This window comes from Capricornis sumatraensis, chromosome 1, assembly GCF_032405125.1.
Source record: "Capricornis sumatraensis isolate serow.1 chromosome 1, serow.2, whole genome shotgun sequence".
In the NCBI taxonomy this organism is placed as follows: Eukaryota; Metazoa; Chordata; class Mammalia; order Artiodactyla; family Bovidae; genus Capricornis; species Capricornis sumatraensis.
The window spans coordinates 247,627,619-247,651,443 of NC_091069.1; the positions used below are offsets into that span (position 1 = coordinate 247,627,619).

The 23,825-nt window shown below is 46.9% G+C and overlaps 1 protein-coding gene across 1 annotated transcript in view; it reads left to right on the forward strand.

Moving 5' to 3' along the window:
- Positions 1 to 19,970, forward strand: part of MX1 (MX dynamin like GTPase 1) — a 29,170-nt gene extending 9,200 nt beyond the window's left edge. The window contains exons 6-15 of the mRNA XM_068972456.1: positions 1,241 to 1,395; positions 1,980 to 2,118; positions 4,187 to 4,385; positions 6,785 to 6,863; positions 7,176 to 7,298; positions 7,680 to 7,821; positions 11,540 to 11,698; positions 14,984 to 15,060; positions 16,393 to 16,632; positions 19,611 to 19,970. Of these exons, the coding sequence (XP_068828557.1) occupies positions 1,241 to 1,395; positions 1,980 to 2,118; positions 4,187 to 4,385; positions 6,785 to 6,863; positions 7,176 to 7,298; positions 7,680 to 7,821; positions 11,540 to 11,698; positions 14,984 to 15,060; positions 16,393 to 16,632; positions 19,611 to 19,841 (1,544 nt within the window). The 3' untranslated portion in view covers positions 19,842 to 19,970. The remainder of the gene's footprint in view (positions 1 to 1,240; positions 1,396 to 1,979; positions 2,119 to 4,186; positions 4,386 to 6,784; positions 6,864 to 7,175; positions 7,299 to 7,679; positions 7,822 to 11,539; positions 11,699 to 14,983; positions 15,061 to 16,392; positions 16,633 to 19,610) is intronic.
- The last annotated feature ends 3,855 nt before the right edge of the window (positions 19,971 to 23,825 follow it).

Sequence of the window (23,825 nt, forward strand, 5' to 3'; positions counted from 1 at the left end):
TTGACTGGAATGACCAGACCTTCCCATGGTCTGACAGTGGCCTGTCCCCCCAGGTGACTGGGTTGGGTTTTTTTAACATGTTGGAAGAAGGGTTCCAAGTACCAAGAGACCTGAGTTCAAATCTCTCATGTGTAAGCACCTTTCAGTGTCTACTGGAATACATTTTGTAACAACCTGTTACCCAAAGAAATTAATGCACTCAAGCCCAATTTCAAGAAGCAAATTCTCTTGATGGGAGAAGTGGCATTCTTTCTATAAAGTGGCATCCATATGGAGATGGGAAGGAGTATAGAAGCCATTTGTGCAAGCAAGTTACTAACACAGTGGTTTAAACAATGTCAGTTTTATGTCTCTCAGAGCTGATGTAAGGGTTCCAAGGTTATGAACCCAGACTCCTGTCTCATTCCTACACTCTGTGTGGCCTCTGCTCCCAAGGCCCCCTCATCATTCAGTCAAGTGCCTATTCCTGCCAGCTAGTCATTGGCAAAGGACCTATCCCTGTCTTAAGCATATTTCTGGAAGTTGCACATAGCATCTTCACATCTATCCCATGGGCCAGACAGTTTTATATGACCGCATCTCTGGGAAATGGATTTGGGGTGGGGGGTAGGGGGCGGAATTAGCAGATTGCGCTACATATACCATTGTTACTATTATTTCCTTCTACATTCTTGACTGATATAAAGCATACCAAAAAGACATTTTGGATGTACAAAGTGGTCAAGTGGTATTAGCTAAAAGTTTGATGAAATAAATTCTCATCTTGAAATTTTCATTATTAAGGAGGAAGGGACAGAATTAAATCTCTTAATGGAATATCAACAGCTAATGCTCAGCTTGCCTGAAACAAGCATGTAACTTTCCAGGTCATGTTTTAGGAGTCACCATTTTTTAAAATTTCTTTTCATTTTACCTCTTTGTTAAGTTCCTAGTATATCAATGGGAGGAATTTAGGTGTGGCACCAGGAAGAACTTACCTGCTCTGCCAGGTTAAGACTGGTTCAGATGGGTGTCACCTACAGAGGTGTTCTCGCTAGTTCTCTCTGCAGACTATTCTGGCCACTGGCAATGCAAATACGGGATTATCCTTTGATGTCCCTTTTTGTTTCAGAGAAATGAATCTGCCCCAAACATGCCTTACCGTTGAATCCCAGCAGGTGGGTTTTGCCTTCAGAGGATTCACTGTAATGAGATATTCCACCCCAAGCTCTATTCCGTTTGCCTTTTTCCTCTTCTCTAGCCCAGATTGCCATCGCTGGTGAAGGCATGGGGATCAGTCATGAGCTGATTAGTCTGGAGGTCAGCTCCCCTCACGTCCCAGATCTGACCCTGATAGACCTTCCTGGCATCACCAGGGTTGCTGTGGGCAACCAGCCACCCGACATTGAATATCAGGTGAAACTTCAGGCCCCATCCTGGCCCAGGTCTTGTGGGGGAGAGGCTGCGTTAGAGCATCAGTGAGTCCAGGACCAAGCTTGAGGAGGGGGTATGGGCATGTGGGGAATTTGGAGCATGCATTGGTCGAAATTACTCCACCAGCTTGGATGGAAGCTTCTGTGGGAAGAGGCAAAGTTGGGAAAGCATTTTATTTGTGTTTTATTCAGTGACTCATTTTTGGTTATAGTTACACTCTATGCCATATCTAAATTGGCATGCATTAGGAAGGGGTTTTATGTGGGAAGAGGGAGCATTAGGAGCAAATACAATGATATTCCTGTATCAGTGAATCTCACCTCGTGGATTAAAGATTTAGAGAATAGTCAAGCAATTCTTTTGGCATCTTATTTTTCATTGTGACCTTCAGATTTGAGGTCTTGGGAAATGATTTGCCAGTTAAAACCTCACAGTGTTCCCTCAGAAAATGTAGTTTTTCTGCATTTCTCTGTGTTTGCTTCTTGGAAGAAATACCTCTGGGACTTGGAAGGCCTGAAGCAAGTCAGGACCTGTCTCAGCTCTCATACCCTCTCATTTTCTTATAGATCAAGTCTCTCATCAGGAAGTATATCCTTAGGCAGGAGACCATCAACTTGGTGGTGGTCCCTGCTAACGTGGACATCGCCACCACAGAGGCGCTGCGCATGGCTCAGGATGTGGATCCCCAAGGAGATAGGACCATAGGTAAGAAGAGTGAAATTGTTAGTCACTCAGTCAGGTCTGACTTTGTGTGGCCCCATGGACTGTAGCTCTCCTAGCTTCTATGTCCTTGGGATTTCCCAGGAGAGAATACTGGAATGGATTGCCATTCCCTTCTCCAGAGGATCTTCCTGACCCAGGGATTGAACCCGTGTGTCCTCCATCTCCTGCATTGCAGGCAGATTCTTTACTGTCTGAGCCACCAGGGAAGAATCTAAAAATGGTAGATGGCTTGACAGTGGAAGAGCATCTCTTAAATCCAGTGGGTGTTTCTTGGTACACATGAGTGGGGACCTACACCCAGCAGATGAGAACCATTCAAGAACCATTGAGGCCAGATGACTCTTGGGCCACAACTGACTCTTATTGGCCATGGGTTGACCCATAATCCTTGTTTATCTGCTGATAAGAGGCGTTGTGGGTTCAGGGGTGGGGCAAAAAGTAGTTATATCAGTTGACAATGCATTTTATGTAGAATAACCCATGTGTCCCAGAAGGATGAGGGGATACACAGGATGTGAGGTATCCATACAGTGGGATAGTTCTGTGCTGTGCTTAGTCGCTAAGTCATGTCTGACTCTTTGCGATCCCATGGGCTATAGCCCGCCAGGCTCCTCTATCCATGGGGATTCTCCAGGTAAGAATACGGGAGTGTGTTGCCATGCCCTCCTCCAGGGAAATCTTCCCAACCCAGGTCAAACCCAGGTCTCCCATATTGCAGACAGATTCTTTGTCATCTGAGCCACCAGGGAAGCTCAATAATACTGGAGTGGGTAACCTATCCCTTTGCCAGGGGATCTTCCCAACCCAGGAATCAAACCAGAGTCTTCTGCATTGCAGACAGATTCTTTACCAGCTGAGCTACCAGGGAAGCCCACAGTGGGACAGTATCCAACCTTAAAAAGGAGGGACATTCTGACACCTGCTACAATGAGGATGAACCTTGAAGACATTGTGCTCAATGACATACGCCAGTGCCAAAGGACAAATACCGCATGACCTCAGTCATATGAGGGACCTAGTGTGGTCAGGTTCATGGACAGGAAGTGGGGGAAGGGAGAAATAGGAGTTAGTGTTTGGCGGTTACAGAGTCTCAGCTGGGGAAGATGAAAAGGTTTTGAAGATGAATAGTGGTCAAGGTTGCCCAACAATGTGAAAGTGTTTCATGCACCTGAAATGTGCGTGTAAAAATGGTTAAAGTGTTATGTTTGAAAAAAATGCATTTGGCTGTAAATAGCAGAGAGCCTGAGGGCAGTGGCTGAAACAAACAGCAATTTATTTTCACACCTGAGAAGCCTGGGCAGAGGCTGCTCACCTGTGTACCAGAGATGCTGTCAGTCCCTTCTGCATTCTGCTCCACCATCCTTAGCTGCAGGTTCTCATTCTTTGCTTGTCCTGCTGCCCATCCTGCCTGGGATGAGAATCTCTCAGCCAGGGCTGCAGCTACAAGTGGGCACAGTAAACCTCAGAGTTAATCTTGGGCTGGACAACCGCACAGTGCCACACATGCAGATGGGTCCATGCTCAGTGCAGTGTTGTGATGATGCCATCTTGCAATACTTGTTTAAACAGGTGTTCTGCATTTTCATTTTGCAGTGGGTCCTGCAAATGACCTAGCTGACCTGGTCAGACCCTTATTTTCCCAAGCGTGAGCCAGGCCCCACCTGCACCAATATTAACTGAAGAATTTTTAGAAAGGCAAGTCCCTCGATCCCACCGAATCTGCTGAACCAGAATCTCTGGAGCAGGGCCTTAAGGTGGCTTAGATGCACAGGGAAGTTTGAGACCCATTGCATGAGAGTGAACTCCTTTGCTGAACAGGAGGAACATAACGGGCCATTACATGCTGCTGTCTCTCTGGCGTGAGAGCCAAGATCTGGGTGAAGTGAACTTAAGGAGCACATAGGGGCTGAGCCTTGCACCTTCACTTGGTGAGCTGCATTGTGGAAGCAAGCCCGGGGCCAGGGGAGCTCACTCCCCAGGAGGGGAGCTGATCTTACTCCTCACCCTGCGAAGATGTGAACATTCTACAACCAGAGTCTCTGGGTTGCAGGAATCTTGACAAAGCCCGATCTGGTGGACAAAGGCACAGAAGACAAGGTTGTGGACGTGGTGAGAAACCTGGTCTTCCACCTGAAGAAGGGCTACATGATCGTCAAGTGCCGCGGCCAGCAGGAGATCCAGCATCGGCTGAGCCTGGACAAGGCCCTACAGAGAGAGCGGATATTCTTTGAGGATCACGCACATTTCAGGTATGTGCATGGAGCTTTCCCAGGGAGAACCAAAATTAAGGACCTCCTTCCTCACAGGAGAAATGCATGCTGTCCAAGGTTGGCTGTTGAGAGTATCCCTGTGTGTCTGTTCCTTTACGGTGACCATGGGGAATCTGCCTGGAAGAGCAAAGGAGGAATTCACAAAGTAGGCAAAGAATAAATCTAAAACTTCGGAAGAAGGCGGAGACTTTTTGCAATAACTTATTATAGTTCTGGAAACAGAATATAAACGTAAGTATAACAGGATGGAAACAAAGTGGAAAACCCAGAAAGAGACTCAAGTACGTACATTTGGTCTGTAATAAATGTGGCACTTCAAATTCCTGGGCTTTGTCAGTTTCATTATCAATCAGTAGCACTGAAATAATTATTTAATAGTTGGGAAAAATTAAACATGTCCTTACTTACCATGGGATACCAAAATAAATATCAGTGGAAGTTTAAAATTAAGTACAAAGAAAGTACCACTTCTCAGAAGAAAATATAGGCGGAGAATTAATAATCCCAGGATAAAGGCCTTTCTAACCCTGATGCCAAAAATGAAATTTCTTTTGAAAAGGATGATACTGATAAACTGGTTATTTTGAAATAATGAGAAGGTGTAGAGTCGGTGGGAAAGGCGGGGTGTGGGCTTGCATCTCCGCTACCAATAGCGCGTGCTGAGATCACACAGGTGTCCCTAAGGCTGAGTTCCGTTTCTAGGAATTCCACACAGGCAAGTAATCCGAGATGTGTTCAGTAATGTCCCCTAAAGCGTGTTCAGCACGGATTTGGTTTTAATCGTGGAGACTGTGGAAGGTACATGTTGAAAATCATGGGATTTGGATGGTGAAACCAGAATACGAGATCACAGGGCTAGCAACCATTATAGTGCTGTGCCAAGGAGATGCCAATAAAAAGATCCGTACAAGATGTTGAGAAAAAAGTGACACATTCACTGAGACCCCTTGTGTGTGCACATGTGTATGTGGGGGGAGACACACGGCCTTTGTAAACATTATCATATTGGCTGTTCCCAGAAGCTTGCAGAGACACATAATTCAGAAGAGATCCTTGCAGTCCTATGTTCCCAGCAGCGTTAGTCACAATAGCTAAAAAAAAAAAAAAAAAGGGAAGCAAGCTGAGTGACCACTGATAGATAAACACAATGTTTATCCAAAATGGATTAAAAAAATTCCATCCACACAGTGGAATAGTATTTGGCCTTAGAAAATTCTAGCACTTGCTATAACACGGCTGTACCCTGGGGCACTATGCTCAGTGAAATAAGCCAGTCATGAAAAGACAAACACTGTGTAATTCCTCTTATACAAGGTCCCTAAAGGGGTCAAAACATAGAGACAGGACCTGGGGGAGGGCGTGGGGAGCTGCTTAATGGAAACAGAGTTTCAGGTGGGGAAGATGAGCTGTTTCTGGAGGTAGATGGTGGTGATGGTCACACATCAATGTAATTGTACTTAATACCGCTGAATGTGTGCCTACAGGCCTCCCAAGTGGCACTCACCACTTGTGAGTAAAGAACTCACTTGCCAGTGCAGGAGATGCAGGTTTGATCCCTGGGTCAGGAAGATCCCCTGGAGGAGGGCATGGCAACCCACTCTAGTATTCCCACCTGGAGAATCCCATGGACAGAGGAGCTTGGTTGGGCTACCTTCCATGGGGTCGCAAAGAGTCAGATATAACTGAAGTGACTTAGCTCACACATGTGCACTTACAAATTATTAAAGTGGTGAATTTTGTGTATATTTTCCCACAATTAAAAAATTCGACAGGTACAGAAGCTAAAACTTAGGTATGAGTGTACTCTTGCAAAGATATGTGTGAACTCATGTTTCCTGGCTGCCCTTCATCTTAAAAAGTCCTTTAACATGTGGAAAACTGTGTAGTAACTCACTCTACAAACACATATTTGGAAAGAGTGAGAGGAGGGCTTGGTCTCCTTCCCCAAGCAGCTCATGGTTTCAGTTGTCATTTTGGAGAAGTGTGGGTCCCCCAGTCCAGGCTTCATCCATGCAGCTGTGTAAATATCTGTCAATATATTTTCATGAAGCCCAATACCAGTATGCACTGCGTATATAGAAGGGTATGTGCATGTTATAGAAACATATCTCTAGGTGATATGTGAACTTTTATAAAGACCATTTGTAGTCAGGTGTCATAAGACACATTTACTATATCAGCTGGAAGGGATCATTCTATACCATTTTCGAAATATGCAACATTACAAAAATTCAGTCGTGATTCTGTGTGATCCAGTTGCAGGACATGCCATCCAGTGGGAAGTAACTGCACTTACTTTGGCTTTCCCTAGCAACAGAGAGCCAACCTGCGTTTCCTGGCTAGACCCAGGTGGACAGGAATGTTGTCTTCTTTTGCAGGGACCTTCTGGAGGAAGGGAGGGCCACTATCCCCTGCCTGGCAGAAAGACTCACCAATGAACTCATCATGCACATTTGTGTGAGTGCACGCAGAGCTGAGCAGAGTCTTGCAAGTGCAAAGCTAACCCATGTCGACACACATGGATCACCTGGACATCTTGTGAAGATGTGGGCTCAGATTCAGGGGGCGTGGATGTGGCCTGGGATGCTCCCACGGGTGTGGCTATTGCCTGTCAGAGGATCACGTGCTGAGTGGGATGCTGATAAACTACCCACCCGGCCTAATTAAACATGAGCGTCTTGCAGGCGCTGGCCTAACCCTAGCCCTTCCCCATCACCAACCGCAGCTTGTTCCCTGTTCATATTTATGTCTTTCTGTTGTTTTTCTCAGAAAACTCTGCCCCTGTTGGAAAATCAAATAAAGGAGACTCACCAGAGAATAACAGATGAGTTACAGAAGTATGGCAAGGACATCCCAGAAGAAGAAAGTGAGAAAATGTTCTCTCTGATAGAGGTGAGTACTGCCAGTGGCGCCAAGCTGGGGAGCCGTACATCACTGTCCACAGGGATTATGGGTGTCACGCTCATCCGTCTTCACTTTCCTAAAGCTGATCCAAACTCGTTCTGCCCACTTAGCACCAAAACGGGCCCGGAGTTAGAAAGTGGGCAGGGAGTGATGGACCACCCCATTGGCTCTTCCTCAAGTGCGCTCCCTCACTGGGGACCCCCCAGGCAGTGAGGGGAGTTTGGGGTTCTGTGCTGCCCAGGCTTCTTCTCTCCTGTCCTCCCACCTGGCCTGAGAGACAGCACAGAGGGACTCATCCATGCACACGACTGCCAAACTACCTTGCTCGGTTTAGAATATCTCTGCTGATTCTTTTTTCCTTCTTGGCAGAAAATTGATACATTTAATAAAGAGATCATCTCAACAATAGAAGGGGAGGAACTCGTGGGGCAGTATGACTCCCGACTGTTTACCAAAGTACGAGCCGAATTCTGCAAATGGAGCGCTGTGGTTGAGAAAAATTTCGAAAAAGGTGAGTCTGAGGCACCACGGTAAACACGTCAAGTTGAGCTGAGTCCAAGGCTGGGGGAGGTGGGTGATGGCGGTGGTCAAGGACGGCCAGAGTAAGGACTTGGTAGCGTGAAAGCCACATGTGCTGTTTCAAGTCCCTGAACTCTGGCCAGCAAGCATCAGGTTCAGATTTCAGAGGACACCTGGAGAGAAGATGCAGATTCAATGGCCCATGCCAATCACGACTCTTAGAAAAATCAGTTTTCCCTCAACAGTGAGCAGGTGAGCCTGCCATGTGTGTTATGCCCTTTGTGTTCCCAGTGGTGCTGCCCCTGAAATAATCCAGTGGTTAATCCACTGAGGCCTTGACACCTGGCGTGTCCTGTGATGGATGTTATAGTCACTGTTTCGCTGCTGTCATCCGGTGCTTTACAACCTCACGGACTGTAGCCTGCCAGGCTCTTCTGTCCACGGGATTTCCCAGGCAAGACTAATGGAATGGGTTGCCATTTCCTCCTCCAGGGGACCCTCCCAACCCAGGGATCAAACCCGTGTCTCCAGGTTGGCAGGTGGATTCTTCACCACTGTGCTACCTGGGAAGCCCTTACAGCTGCAGTGTTGGAAAGAAAATACAACAGCATCTTGCATCATCACATCCTCCGGAGTCAGAAAACGTGATCTGAAATTTATTTTTTTTTTTACTATTTTAAGAACCCTAAACTAAATCATATATTGACCAATGAGAAAACTGCAGCAGCTGAGGGAACTTTCAATTTGCTTTTATTCCAACAATCTGATGGTGGAGGGGGGCAGTAGGTGATGGTGGTGGTTTCATGATTTATTTAAACTGAGCAGAGGTTCAGATTGACAGTCCTCCTTGGCTTTGAATAATGAACAAGGGGAGAGAAATCAAGGGAGTTTCTACATAATTCAGAGGCCACACCTTTATTCCCTGGCAGAGGGCACAGAGGGTGGCGTAGGATGTGAACCTTGGGGACCAAAGTCCAGGACACTCATTCCTGGGGTGCTCACTTGTCACGTGTCCACAGTCTTTGTGCCACTTGCTGCTATTGCTCAGTTGCTTGGTCGTGTCCGACTCTGCAACCGCATGGACTGCAATACACCAGGCTCCTCTGTCCTTCACAATCTCCCAGAATTTGCGCAAACTCATGTCCATTGAGTCTGTGATGCCACCCAGCCAGCTCGTCCTCTGTCACCCCCTGGTGCCGCTTACAGAAGCCAAGTCCTTGAGCAGAGAGTTGTACACCTGCTGTGCAGTCTGTTTTTATGTCAGGGAAGGGGAGCACCATGCTAACCCCTTTCAAAGAAAACAACAGTCTTTGGCTTCTGGAAGCTCCCTTGTGGCATTGCCTGGCCAGGTTTTTACGGAAAAAGTGCTATGGCAGACAGCCTGAGAGAAAAATGGCTCATTTTTTAAAATGATAAATTCCTCCCAACAAATGATCAGTTCCATATCACTGAGTGTCCAAAAGTAAGAATTAATTTGGACCCCTAATGCACCTCCTATCCAAAAATAAACTCAAAATGGATCAAAAACCAAAGTGTACAAGCCAAAACTATAAAACTCTTAGAAGAAAGCATAGGTTTAAAACTTTGTGCCCTTGGGATTAGGTAGTGGTCTCTTTACCTAGGACACCTGAAGCAGAAGCAACACAAGGAAAAAAATGGTATGCTGGATTTCATCAAAATTTAAAACTTGTGTGCATATCAAAAAACACTATTCAGGAACATGACCAGGAAAGTGAAAGACATTCCACAGAATTGGAGAAAGTATTTAAAAATCATGTATATGATAAGGGTCTAGTCTTTATAGGACTTCACTTCCCAGGTGGTGCTAATGGTAAAGAACCTGCCTGGCAATGCAAGAGACCTAAGAGCTGTGGGTTTGATCCGTGGTTCTGGAAGATCCCCTGGAGAAGGAAATGGTAACCCACTTTAGTATTCTTGCCTGGAAAATCCCCTGGACAGAGGAGGCTGGTGGGCTACAGTTCATAGAGTCACAAAGAGCTGGACACAATTAAAGTGACTTAGTACTCACTCACTAGTATTTACAATATGTAAAGAACTCTTACAGCTCAACAACAAGAAGAGAAATAACTCAATTTAAAGATGGACAAAGGATTGGAATAGACATTCCTCAAAAAAAGAAAAAAGATACAGGTATAGCTAATAAGACTGTCTTCCCAGTGGCTCAGTGGTAAAGAATACGCCTGCCAATGCAGGAGACACGAGTTTCCTCCCTGGGCTGGGAAGATCCAGCGGAGGAGAAATGGTAACCCACTCCAGACAGTGTCCAACCCTGGACAGAGGAGCCTCGGGGGCTGCAGTCCATGAGGTGGCGAAGAGTCAGACACAACTGAGGACGCACACACATATGGCTAATAAGCACGTGACAAGATGCACAATATTGTTAGCCATCAGAAATGCAAGTTAAATCCCATCTCACACGTCCTAGAGTGGCTCTTATGCTAAGTGGAAGAAGTGAGACACAAAAGGCCACAGGACGTACAATTCCATTTACATGAAATGCTCAAAACAGGCAAGTCCATAGAAATAGAAAGTGGATTAGTGGTCTCAGGGGCTGGGTGGAGGGAATGGGGAGTGAGTGCTGATGGAAACAGGGTTCCCTGGGGTGGTGGAAATGCTTGAGAATTAGTGGTGATGTTTGCACCACTTTGTGAATATACTAAATATATACTTTAATAATGGTGAATTTATGGTATGCCAATTAAATCTTAATTTTTTTAAATGCCTTTCAGAAAGTATCTCCTGACCAAAAGAGGGTAACCAGGCTACTATCCCTGGTTAGTTCTTCAAAAAGAAGGAGCCTTAGTCCTTCTGAATCATCCTCCCCCCACCCCATGAAGGAGGTTCTTTACACCCTAGTTTGTTTAGAGTAAAAAGAATTCCAAGAATATAGAGAAAAAATTGAGTGCTTTACGTGGTAAACAGTGATAACATGTCACATTAATAATCCAACTGTATTATCCCTCTGGTTTATAAATCCGTTTTACTCCTGCTGCAACCTGGGAATATATGCTGAATCACTGACTTCAACTGGCGTTATGATCATTTCTTTATTTATTTTAAGTAAGTCCACCTCGAGCGGCATGTGGGATCCTAGTTCCCCGACCAGGGATCAAACCCTCGCCCCCTGCACTGTGCCCACAGAGCCCTAACCACTGGACCACCAGAAAAGTCCCCATTTCTATTTTTTAAAGTGTCTGCAGGTCATAGTATTCTATGATATAATTTTCTTTACAAAATCAAATTTGATTTCCCAAATTTCCTACTCAAGTTACCTTTTCCCGAATATGTCTTGGGACTTCCCCAGTAGTCCAGTGGTTAAGACTCCACCTTCCAATGCTGAAGGTGGAGTCCAGCCCTGGTTCAGTTCCTGGTCAAGGAACTAAGATCCCACGTGCTGTGGTATGCAGCCAAAATTTTTTAAAAATTCTGTCTTAGTAAGTTTCTGCATTTGCTAGTTTTCAGTGTCCTTCCCTGGCTTTACACGTGCCATCTTGAGATGACTAAGGACAGTTATCTCAAAATCTGTTTCTTTATTGCAATCCTTGCATCTTTTTCAATTTGAAAATCAGATTTGATTTTTTTTTTCTTGCTCCTCTCTATTTTCAGGAAGGTCAGAATGCTGCTGTGTTCAGCCAAACCAGCAAGGTTATTTCTGCAAAATAATTCAGAGCTATCCTTTCCTTCTGTAGGTCATGAAGCTATACGTAAAGAAATAAAGCAATTTGAAAATCGGTATCGTGGCAGAGAGTTGCCAGGGTTTGTGAATTATAAGACGTTTGAGATCATCATAAAAAAGCAGGTCATAGTTCTGGAAGAGCCTGCTGTGGACATGCTGCACACGGTGACAGGTGGGTTCTTGGTTTTACTTTAGGCATTTTATCAATATTTCTAGGACAGGGTCAAAGCCAGTACCTCCTGCTGGGGTGTTTTCCAACACAAGCAACCCGACCAGTCTTCTCCAGACTCTAACGGGTGTCCAACAATTCATTCCCCTTCTGGCACTAACTGCCTGGAGTTTGCACAGGGCTCAAACTGTGCAAGGCTCAGCTCACAAGACCCGCCTCTGTGGATGGCAGCTCTGTGTCTGAAACTCCTGTATTGCTGAGTGACCAGCTATAAGTCACAGTTCCCACCACCCACTCCTGGGGTTCCATACTCAGCTGGAACAGCTCACAGAACTCAGGAGCATACTCTACTTTACTGGTTTGCTATAAAGGATTTGCTTGCCTTTACCAGTTTATTAGTGGTGTTTCCCAGATGGCTCAGTGGTAAGGAATCTGCCTGCCAATGCAGGAGCTGCAAAAGACACAGGGCTTCCATCTCAGGGTCAGGAAGGTCGCCTGGAGAAGGGAATGGCAACCCACTCCAGTATTCTTGCCTGGGGAATCCCATGGGCAGAGGATCCTGGCAGAGTACAGTCCTGGGGTCACAAAGAATGGGACAAGACTGAGTGAGCACACACACGCACCAGTTTCCTGGTGTTGGATATGAAAGATTGCAAGTTTGCAATGAAAGTTTGCAAATGAACGATATGCATAATGTGTGATGTGGGCGGGTCACAAATGCTTCTGTCAGAGGAGTGGTGAGGGCGGGACTACCCTTTTGGCATGTGGTCATGTTCACCAGCCTGGCTATCTTTGAGCCCGGTCATTAAGGGTTTTTATGAAGGTATAATCAATTATACAGCTTCCCTGGTGGCTCAGATGGCAGAGTCTGCTTGCAATGAGGGTGACCTGGGTTCGATCCCAGCATTGGGAAGATCCCCTTGAGAAGGGAATGGCAATTCATTTCAGTATTCCTGCCTGAAGAATTCCATGGACAGAGGAGCCCCGAGGGCTACAGTCCGTGGGGTCACAAAAAGTCAGACATAACTGAGCTATTAACACACACACACACACACCCCCACACACATAAAATCAATTATCCCATGGAAGCATAGTCAATTTTTAATCCAATCTCCAGCCCGTCCCATAGCCCCTAGAAGTTGGGGAGAAGGGGGAAGCTGGGTTGGAAGTTCCAGGCTTCTAATCAAAGGCTTGGTCTTTTAGTGACCAGCCCCATCATGAAGCTGTCTAGTGCCACCTCGTTAGAACAAGAGATGCAAAAAAAAAAAGAACAAGCGATGCTCCTGTCACCCAGGATATTCTAAAGGGTTTAGGAGCTCTGTTTTAGGAACTAGGGACAAGAACCAGATGTATGTTTCTTATCGTACCTCACCTCCCTCTACTCCGCCACTTTGCATACTTCAGGATCTCAAAACACTATTGTTTATTTGAAATCTCTGAGAAGTAAGGTTGACTAAACAGCTGTACACGATGGGAGTGGGCTGAGCCTCTAAAGTGCAGCATGAACCTGAGACGGTGTCACTGTGGTCACGTGCCAACTGCAAGTCACATCGGCACTCCGGAGGAGAAGCACAGTCCCTCACAGTACTCACCACCCCCTTCTCCTCGAGAATCTTCACTTCCCGATTCCTGTTTCCTGCTCTGAGCTTACTGCGTCTCTTCTCTGCCGTCTCCTTGGCCGACACCCTCCTCACTCAGGCTTCAACTGTGTCTCATTTTAGCATCGAGTCATAATCTTGAGGATCCGTAAACTCGTAGGGGTGAAGGGAGGACAGCCTTTGCACAGTTGATAAGACATGCGTTTCTTCTTTTTTTACTTTGACCTTTTATTTATTTTTCGCCGCTCAGGGTCTTCCTTGCTGTGCACAGTCTTTCTCAGTTGCGGCAAGCGGGGGCTCCTCTCCGGTTGCGTGAATGGGCTTTTCATTTCAGTGGCTTCTCTAGTTGAGGAGCGCGGGCTCGAGGGCCTGTGGGCTTCCGTAGGTGCAGCACGTGGGCTCAGTAAGCGGCTCGTGGGCCCTAGTGGTTGTGGTGTACAGGTTTAATTTCTCCTCAGCTTGTGGGATCTTCCTGGACCAGGGATCGAACTTGCGTCCCCTGCGTCGGCAGGCAGACTCTTGTGCACTGAGCCACCAGGGCAGTGCAAGTGGCTTCCCTGGTGTTTCTAGTTCAATTTTATCTTTGGGATTAATAACTATAAACCCCAATCTGCAATTGTGTCTTGTTGATCAACTGTGCATTCTTCCTTCAGTCCTGAAGAAAATTCTTGTGTAATACTTCAAGGCTTTCTGAAAATTCTTCAGAAAATGTTAAAAAGTCTATATATTTGTATATCTATTTCTGTTTAGAAAAATGTGATATGTAGCCAAAAGATTTCCAAGCATAGCAGCCAGTGGTTAGCACTGGTCCAGTGGTTAGGGCCGGAGAAGGCAATGGCACCCGACTCCAGTACTCTTGCCTGGAAAATCCCATGGACGGAGGAGCCTGGTAACCTGCAGTCCATGGGGTCACTGAGAGTTGGACACAACTGAGTGACTTCACTTTCACTTTTCACTTTCATGCATTGGAGAAGGAAATGGCAACCCACTCCAGTGTTCTTGCCTGGAGAATCCCAGGGACGGTGGAGCCTGGTGGGCTGCCATCTATGGGATCGCACAGAGTCGGACACGACTGAAGCGACTTAGCAGCAGCAGCAGTAGTGGTTAGGACTCTGCACTTCCACTACAGGGGTGAGGATTCACTCCCTGGTCAGTGAACTAAGATCCTACATGCCTCACAGTGTGGCCAAAATAAAATTTCCAAGCATAAAGATCCTGTACATCACACTAAGATAACATTCTGTGAGGAAGTCAAGTGGAAATATGAGTTTCAAAAATAAAATGAAATAATGTAAGTTTTCTGATTGAAATGAGTTTGTTCACCTATTGCTTTCAAATGGATAACAGCTATTTTGATTCCACTGATGTATTTTAAAAAGTGATGTGTTTTACTGTAAATATTAATATATTTATAATAACAGAAATTGCATTCTTTGCAACTGTTTATACTTGGGATGAAAATGTAAACATCAGATAAATATTTCAGGGGACATTTAGATTTTTAAAATTCCTCCAGGATGTTTTTGAGTAAAAAAGCACACCTTCTTCCTTCAGAAAGAAAGGGAAGATTGGGGGTGGGAAAGAGGGAGGCAGGGAACTGTTTCTGCTGTTTTATCCTCTTATATTTTGCAATTTATGAAGTCATAGGTCCTTCCGGCAAGACTGGACTTCTCTCTCTTTCTTTCACCAGATATAATCCGGAATACCTTCACAGAAGTTTCAGGAAAACACTTTAGTGAATTTTTCAACCTCCACCGAACTGCCAAGGTAAAACTGACCATTAAGTTACTTAAAAAAAAAAAAAATGTAGGCCTGACACTAGAAAATAGATTTCTTAGATTAAGACTATTCAACCTTTATTATGTATTTGGAGAAGCAAACAGTCAAGATCAATAATGAATTTAAGATATGAGCAGTGATGTCTCGTTAAAGGCAGTAAGAGGGAAAGAAAGAGAAAGAATTCAGAAGGAAAATATTTAGTCACAGGAACAGAGGAAAGCCATAGTAAGTGTGGAACCCTGTTACAGCTGAAGAGAATGATACTGACTCTGGAAACTCATCGAGGAAACCAAATAGGAAAGACTCGTCCAATCTAGGAACAGGGGCTCCCCCTTGTCCTGGCTTGGGCTGCATAGCTAATACCACTGCAGACACTTAATATTTCTCATAGTCCAGGAGACTGGAATCCCAGATGGAGGTGCTGGTGGCCTTCTCATTGGTGTCTTCACGAAACAGGAGGCCGGGGGCAGAGGTAGAGAGAGAGCTCCCTGGGGTCTCTTCTCAGAGGGACACTAACTCATTTGTGGGGACCCCACCCTCATGACCTACTTACCTCCCAAAGACCCCCACCTCCAAATGCCATCCTGTTGAGGATTAGGCTTTCAATGTATAAATCTGGTGGGGACACCAACCTTAGCCCCAGCACCCAGCAGAGATGGGAAGACTGGCTCTGCCTTTTGCAAGCCAGAGGTCTTGGGGCTTCTTAACCTGCCTGGACCTCTGATTCCTCATCTACAGACTAGAACTAAGAGTGCCCTCTTATTCAGAAGGAACACAGAGAAGAAGATTTAGGACCACACTTGGCATCACACTCTTCCATTCAGTGAAGCCAGGGGGTCCAGGTAACTTTCTGTGTGAAGAGTCCCCTCTTTGACTTTCTGGCAGCCAGTTCCTCTAAACTCCAGGAACATGAAATATGTGGAATTTGACTGATGGAATCTGGCTCCCATCTTATCCCTGTGAGCTCTCTGGTAGAAAAATATTTCTCCTCCTCAGATGGAAAAGACTGTAAAAGGGAAAAGGAAAAAAGCTGGATATCAGGCCTGAGAACAGAGCCCATGCAGGTTCCCAGGCCCTGGGGATGCAAGGTCTGGTCATCTGTCTGGCTCAGGCTTCCTGGGAAATTCTGACCCTCAGCCAGAATTGGAAGTCCCACTCCCTGCCCAGAGAAGCTATTGTGGGGACAGAGGCTGCTCCAAAGCCACCAGCTCTTTTCTAGATGGCACCTGCTCGGGGTGGCCTTTGCAGTGGAGCTATCTTCCTGTGACCCAGTGATTTGTTTCTAGATGGAAATTCTGTCGTGTTTCTCTTTTGCTATAGTCCAAAATTGAAGACATTCGGTTAGAACAAGAAAATGAAGCTGAGAAGTCCATCCGACTACATTTCCAAATGGAGCAGTTGGTCTACTGCCAGGACCAGGTGTACCGACGTGCTTTGCAACAGGTCAGAGAGAAGGAGGCAGAAGAAGAAAAGAACAAAAAATCAAAGTGTAATTACCAATCTGAGGACTCAGAGCCCTCCACAGCTGAGATCTTTCAACACCTGATGGCGTACCACCAGGTGAGTCCGCTAGTCTCGGGACAGTGCTTCTCATCCACTCTCTGTCTCTGAGAATGAAGAGCCTGTCTGTTCAGTCTTGTCTCTGTAAGCAGAACACCAGCCCCATCTTTCAGCCCTTGGTAAGCTTCTGTAGGAGCAATTCAATCAGACATGAGAAGGGTTGTTACTTGGAGCCGTTTGCATCTGGTTTGGGCTGGCTGTGTGGCCCCAGTCGAGTTATTTAACCTCTCTGAGCCTTAGCTTTCCTCTCTAAAAGGAGGTAAAATGGCTACCTCCTCCCAGGGTTCTTGTGAATATTCAGCAGGAGGAGTGTAGAAGGCAGTGACCTCTGGCCCTGGAGAAGCTGCTGTTCACAGAGACTTGTACTTTGATTGCTACCCTACATTTTGGGCTTCCCAGGTGACACTAGTGGTAAAGAACCCACCTGCCATTGCAGGAGATGTAAGAGATGTGGGTTCAATGCCTGGGTCAGGAAGATATCTGGAGGAGGGCATGGCAACCTATTCTAGAATTCTTTCCTGGAGAATCCCACAGACAGGGGAGCCTGGCAGGCTGCAGTTCATGGGGTTTCACAAGAGTTGGACATGACTGAGCAATGTAGCACATGCACCTTACGTTTCAAATAACTCGAGGGTCCATCTAATTCATCTGGGGAAGGATGTGTAACTCAGAGCCCAGGGGGATGTGAAAGTCTGGACAGGAAGACAAATGGCAACCTCCTGGTTTACCAGATGTCTCCATCACTTTAGGCAGAGTTTCCCACACCAACCATGCTCACACATCTCCAGGACCTTCCGGAGATGCAGATGTGGTGGGGTGGGGGCAGGTCTGAGATGGGGCACAATTCTGCATGACTGACGGGCTCCCAGAGGATGCCATGCTGCTGGATGGGGATACACTCTAAGCAACAAAGCTCAAACGGTCAGACTCTGCAGACCTTGGGATGTGCACGGGTGTGCGTGAAGCCAGTAAAGGGCAAGGCGAGGGCAGCCAAGCTCACCCCCCAGTGCTGCCTGGCAGAACCTTTGAGAGTGAGCAATACACACACACACACATACACACATATTAAAGCCTCCACCTGATTGGGTGAGGCCCACCCACGTTCTTGAGGATGATCTTGTTTACTTATTTAAAATTGACTGACTGGAGCTATTAACCACATCTACAAAATATCTCCACAGAGATACCTAGATGAGAGTTCCATTGAATAAGTGGGTCTACAACCCAGTCAAGCTGACACATGAAACTGACCATTATATCTGGGGAAAGGCTAGGGCTTGTTTTATATCGATAAGTATAAACAAAGGAACTGGCTTATACAATTATGGAGGCTGGCTCATCAAGTCCAAGGTAGGTAGGACAAGCCATGCAGAAAGCCAGGCAGGTGCTGAATCTGCAGACCACAAGCCAAAGTCCTTCTTCCTCAGAATTTCTACCTGCAGTGGAGGAGCTGACACCTTTGTGCCTTTAAATTTCCTATCGAAGAACATCAGGGGACCCCTGATGTTCCTTCTTAAATATCCTTTTGGGGAGTCTCAGAAGTGTTTTCAAGTTCTCTTTGTGTAGGTGGTACACACACCTGGAGCTTATTCCTTCTTCTTTTCTCATCTTTGTACCTCCTATCAATGAGACTTTTCTTCCATGACATCGCGTTTGTTGATTTCTGCATGTTGTCTTACATTTGTTAACCATGCTGATTCTCTTAAACTGTCTGTGGTGGTTTTACATCTGTTTCTCCTGAGTTTTGCCAACAAACACTCATCCCTCTGCAGACAGTGGTGGTTTCACACTCTCCCTGATCTTTCCAGTTTTTATACCTCAAACTTTTCTTGCCCCATCTGGTGGTCCCTTCAGTACAACTTGAAACCACAGTAGACCAGCAGACATCCTTGCCCTGTCCTGACTTTAATGAGAACTCCCTACTTTTCCTATCAAGTATGATCCTCACTGGCTAAAGTCAAGGTGTTAGCAGGGCTGGGTGCCTTCCTGCGGGTCTAGAGGGAGAATCTCTTTCTTTGCCTAGTCCAGCAGCAACAAAGGAAAATAGTCAAGTAAAGCAAATTAATATCGGGTTGGCCAAAAATTTCATTTGGGTGTCTGCCTTTTTTCATTTATGTGCTTACATTTATTTTTTGGATAGATTTTTTTAATAGACCAAAATGAAGCAGAGGACATGGGTGAGGTGAGAAGGGGGTATTGTCTCAGGAAGGACTCCCTCAGGAAGAGGGAGAAAGGAAAGTTGAAAGTGACTTCCAGCGTGCTTAGAACTCGGAGGAGCTCCCTTCTGTGGCTTTTGATAGCCCACCTCCTTTTATGCTAAATAATTTCAGCCTTGATTTAAAACAAAAAAAGAGGCTATAGAATCTTTTAGGGAGAATTGTAAATAATTTTAAAATGTAGGGTTTTTTAAAATTTATTTTTAATTGGAGGATAATTGCTTACAATGTCGTGTTGATTTCTGCCATACAACAAGAATCATCTGTAAATACACACATGTCCCCTCCCTCCTGAACCTCCCTCCCATTCCCTCACCCCCATCCTGCCCTCTAGGTCGTCACAGAGTATGGAGTTGAGCTCCATGGGTTTTAGAGCCACTTTCCATTAGCTATCTATTTTACAGATGGTAATGCATATGTTTAAATGCTGCTCTCAATTCCTCCCACCCACAGACTCTGTCCACAAGCCTGTCCTCTGTACTTTTTGTACTGCACGCATTTACCTTCCTAAGGCACGTTTTGCCCTCTTCCGTCAAAAGTAACCATTTAGTGGTCCGGAGAGGCTGGCGGGAGCCCAGAGTCGGGGTTGGTCCCTAGCCTGGTGCTGCCCAGACCACAGAGGATGCGGGTGGGTTTGAAACCCAAGCGGGGACCATGCACCCATTGGGTCTGGGTCCCTGCCGGGGTGCCGTGGTGAAGTCAGGGCGTCCTGGCTGCCACGGCCCCTCAGCCTCGTGTGAACTGCGCCTTCCTTCCTCGCAGGAGGTCAGCACCCGCATCTCCAGCCACATCCCCTTGATCATCCAGTTCTTCGTGCTCCGGACGTATGGGGAGCAGCTCAAGAAGAGCATGCTGCAGCTGCTGCAGGACAAGGACCAGTACGACTGGCTGCTGAAGGAGCGCACCGACACCAGAGACAAGAGGAAGTTCCTGAAGGAGCGGCTGGAGCGGCTGTCCCGCGCTCGACAGCGGCTCGCCAAGTTCCCGGGCTGAACCCGCCCCCCGTCCAGCCCCGGGTCTCTAGGGAGCAGACCACCACCGACAGCTCCCCTGACGGCCGCACGCCCTTAGCTGCCCTCTTCGCAGATGCTTCAGTGGTCAGCCTGCAGCCGGAGTCTCTGCTGTCTCTCAGTGGATAAGCACACTGGCTTCAAACAGCAGGTGATTTCGTTCGATGCTTCAGGCCCACCCTGCCCCATCCCTGAACTCTCTCCACCCCTCTGTCAATGATCCCCACACAGCGCTGTAGAAGGGTCATTCCAATGACTGTAATAGCCTTTCACACCCCATGTGTTCGGAACATGAGTGCCACATTTGTGAATGCACACAGAAGCCTGTTTCTTCAATTTGTAATACACTTCTTTCTACCAGACGTTTCTCTGACACTTTCTTTTCTAATGTTTATTTATTTTATTGTTATGTTGCTCGCACTGGGTCTTCATTGCTGCACTCGGGGTTCCTCTGATTGTGGCCAGTGAGGGCTGCTCTGCAGCCGTGCTGTGCGGGCTTCTTATGGCTGTGGCTTCTCACTGTGGCGGCTTCTCTTGTGCTCGGCTCCAGGGCACGTGGGCTCAGTAGTTGCGGTGCATGGGCTTCATTGCTCCTAGGCATATGGGATCTTCCCAGATCAGGGATCAAACCTGTGTCTCCTGCATTGGCAGGTGGATTCTTATCCACTGTGCCATCAAGAAGCCCTCTCTGACACCTTCTTTATTTGGGAGACGTTTGAAAATGACAGCAGGTGGGAATCTGTGGAGCAATCAGTGGACACTAAGGCTGCCCTCTGTACTGGGTTAGGTCAGAAGGAATGGTTGAGCAAAAGAACGTGGTGGGTTATTTATAAGAGGCTAGAAGGGAAATGGGGAATAAAGTTAACAAAAAAAATGGGACAGAAGGTGAAGCAATCGGCATTTTTGTTTATAATGTATGCTGACCAAGCATCCAGGCTGCTTTATTGCTGGCCACCTAGTGTGGAGCTGAAAGGTGAAAGCCTAAGTCGAGAGGTCACTGCCCACCCAGGAGGATTTTACAGCAGATGCTGTTCTGGTCTGGGAGGTGAGAAGGCAGAATATTAACCACGTGTTGTCCTGAAGGAGCAGTACGGGTCCTGACTGGCCTCCTTGGGCTAGGCAGCCATGGGGACATGCAGACACCCAGCCAGAAAGGGAATGGCTGCCTCATGAGCTGTCCATTCACTCCCAGGCCAAGCTGGACAACAGCTTGTTGGAAGAGGTGGACTAGCTGCACTTTCCCTTCCCATCCAGCCCCTGCCCCACCCCCACCCCGGCCCCTTCTGACACTCAGGATTCCACAATCCTCAAAGCGTGGGACAATATAAGAATTTCTGTACGAGATTATCGTATGGGCTCTGAAATCACTGCAGGTGATGACTGCAGTCATGAAGTTAAAGGATGGTTGCTCCTTGGAGGAAAAGCTATGACCAACCTAGACAGCATTTTAAAAAGCAGAGACATTACTTTGCTGACAAAGGTCCGTATAGCCAAAGCTATGGTTTTTCTAGTAGTCATGTATGGATGTGAGAGCTGGACCACAGAGAAGGCAGAGAGTCGAAGAACTGATGCTTTTGAGCTGTGGTGTTGGGGAAGGCTCTTGAAGAGTCCCTTGGATGGCAAGGATATCAAACCAGTCAATCCTAAAGGATATCAGTCCTGAATATTCATTGGAAGGGCTGATGCTGAAGCTGAAGCTCCAATACTTTGGCCACCTGATTGGAAGAGCTAACTCATTAGAAAAGACCCTGATGCTGGGAAAGATTGAAGGGAGGAGGAGAAGGGGACGACAGAGGATGAGATGGTTGGATGGCGTCACTGACTCAATGGACATGAGTTTGAGCAGGCTCCAAGAGACGGTGGGCGACAGGGAGGCCTGGCGTGCTGCACTCCGTGACATGACTGAGCAACTGAACAAATGTACGTGAAGGGATGCTCTGAGACTTGGAGCTGCTGCCCCCTCGTGGCTGGCTGAGTAACTGCTCCAGTATCAGGCGTCCCATAGAATCTGACTCGACTAGAAACAGGTGTCACTGTTGCCAACGATTCTTCTTTGCTGTTGTTATAGTTTTCCTAGAGATTCCTAGATAGATGGGGGAAGGAAGCCAATAATATTTCAGAGAACAGGAATTTCCTTGGGGGACAAGCCCACTGAGGACTCACAAGGTGCTCACTTTCCTTTCGTCAGAAAGAGCAGGTGTCCAGGAAGCCCTCAGATCTGTCCTGACTGGCCATCGATAGGGCAGAAGTACACTGTCTCCCCTCCTATCTGTTGAGGAGTCAAGCAGAGGCAGGTCTGGAGTCCACTCTGTGTGAGTCCATCACTCAGAGGGCAGTGGGGCTCAGGCAAGGGGCTGAACTGCCCCCCATCCTCCAACCCCCATCTCCCCACCCCAGGCCCCCATCTCCTCTGTAAAGGGCAACACCAGGATCAGAGCCTGCCTCTCCAGATTCTGCTGCCGGCTCCATAGCGCCACCTTGAAGGCCCATCAACCTGGGCAGACTAAACTAGAAGAGCAATCAGGCATACTCAGGGACCCTCTCTCCAGGCAAGTCTGGGGCTCAGCTGACCCGAGTATGGGGCTGAGTTTGAAGCAGAGCTAGGAGAGGAGCTAGATAACATTAGTGACAGAACTAGGAAGCCTCGGTTTTCCAGAATACAGGGTCTGCTGGCGCTTAATAAATGCTGTGGGAGGGAGTGGGCATAGGAGATCAGGCACAAGTCCAAATGACTTGCTGGTTGCTTGACTATCTTCTAAGATGCTACGGAGCAGCTACTTTTATTAGTTTCCTTCTTAGAGCAAAGACAAAAGCAGCCAGGCAGGAAAGTCCCCACAGTCAGTTACTGTGTGGGAGAAAAGGAATCCAATCCAACTGGTAAACCAGGAAGCCCTAAAAGCAGCTAATGGGGCACTGACGTTGGCTTTCCAAGGTTCAGTGGGTCCAAGTGATGAGTGGATTTTCAGGGGATTATGAGTTCAGGTTCTTTAATCACAGCAAAACGATGGCTCAAACACCAATATTTATGGGGTTAGTTCATTTAAAATGAAATAGCTGGTACATTATGGGCTTTCGCAGATGTCCTAGTGGTAAAGAATCTGCCTGCAATGGAGTAGATGTGGGTTTGATATCTGGACGGGGAAGATACCCCAGAGAAGGAAATGACAGCCCACTCCAGTATTCTTGCCTGGAGAATCCCATGGACAGAGGAGCCTGGTGGGTTGCAGTCCATGGGGTTGCAGAGCCAGAGAAAGCAGGCACAGCTGGTACATTAGTGACTTTTTAAAACAAAGAATTGATGCTTTTGAACTGTGGTATTGGAGAAGACTCTTCAAAGTCCCATGGAAAGCAAGGAGATCAAACCAGCCAATCCTAAAGGAAATCAGTCCTGAATATTCATTGGAAGGACTGATCCTGAAGCTGAAGCTCCAATACTCTGGCCATCTGATGCGAAGAACTGACTCATTGAAAAAGACCCTGATGCTGGGAAAGAGTGAAGGCAGGAGAAGGGGACGACAGAGGATGAGATGGTTGGATGGCATCACCGACTCAATGGACATGGGTTGAGCAAGCTCCGGGAGATGGTGATGGACAGGGAAGCCTGGCGTGCTGCAGTTCATGGGGTTGCAAAGAGTTGGACATGACTGAGCGACCAAACTGAACTGAACTACGTTGGAAGTAGCATAAATTGCACATTTTTCTTAAAACACTGGGCACACTGGGAGAAGAGCTCTGGCCTTTACCACATCATACATCACCCTCTCTGTGTCCAGAGCAGAAAAGGACTGTGGTTGTGGGATAGGACTCCAACTGGGAGTATATGTGTGTGTGTATGGCTCTTCACAAAACCAGGTCCAGGGTGCAGCCTTGGTCAGAAGAATAAAGTCTCTGAATTTCGAGCCAGATCAGGGCAACCCCAGGAGAACCAGGGAGGTGCTGAGAACAGACCAGGTACCTGAATTTAAGG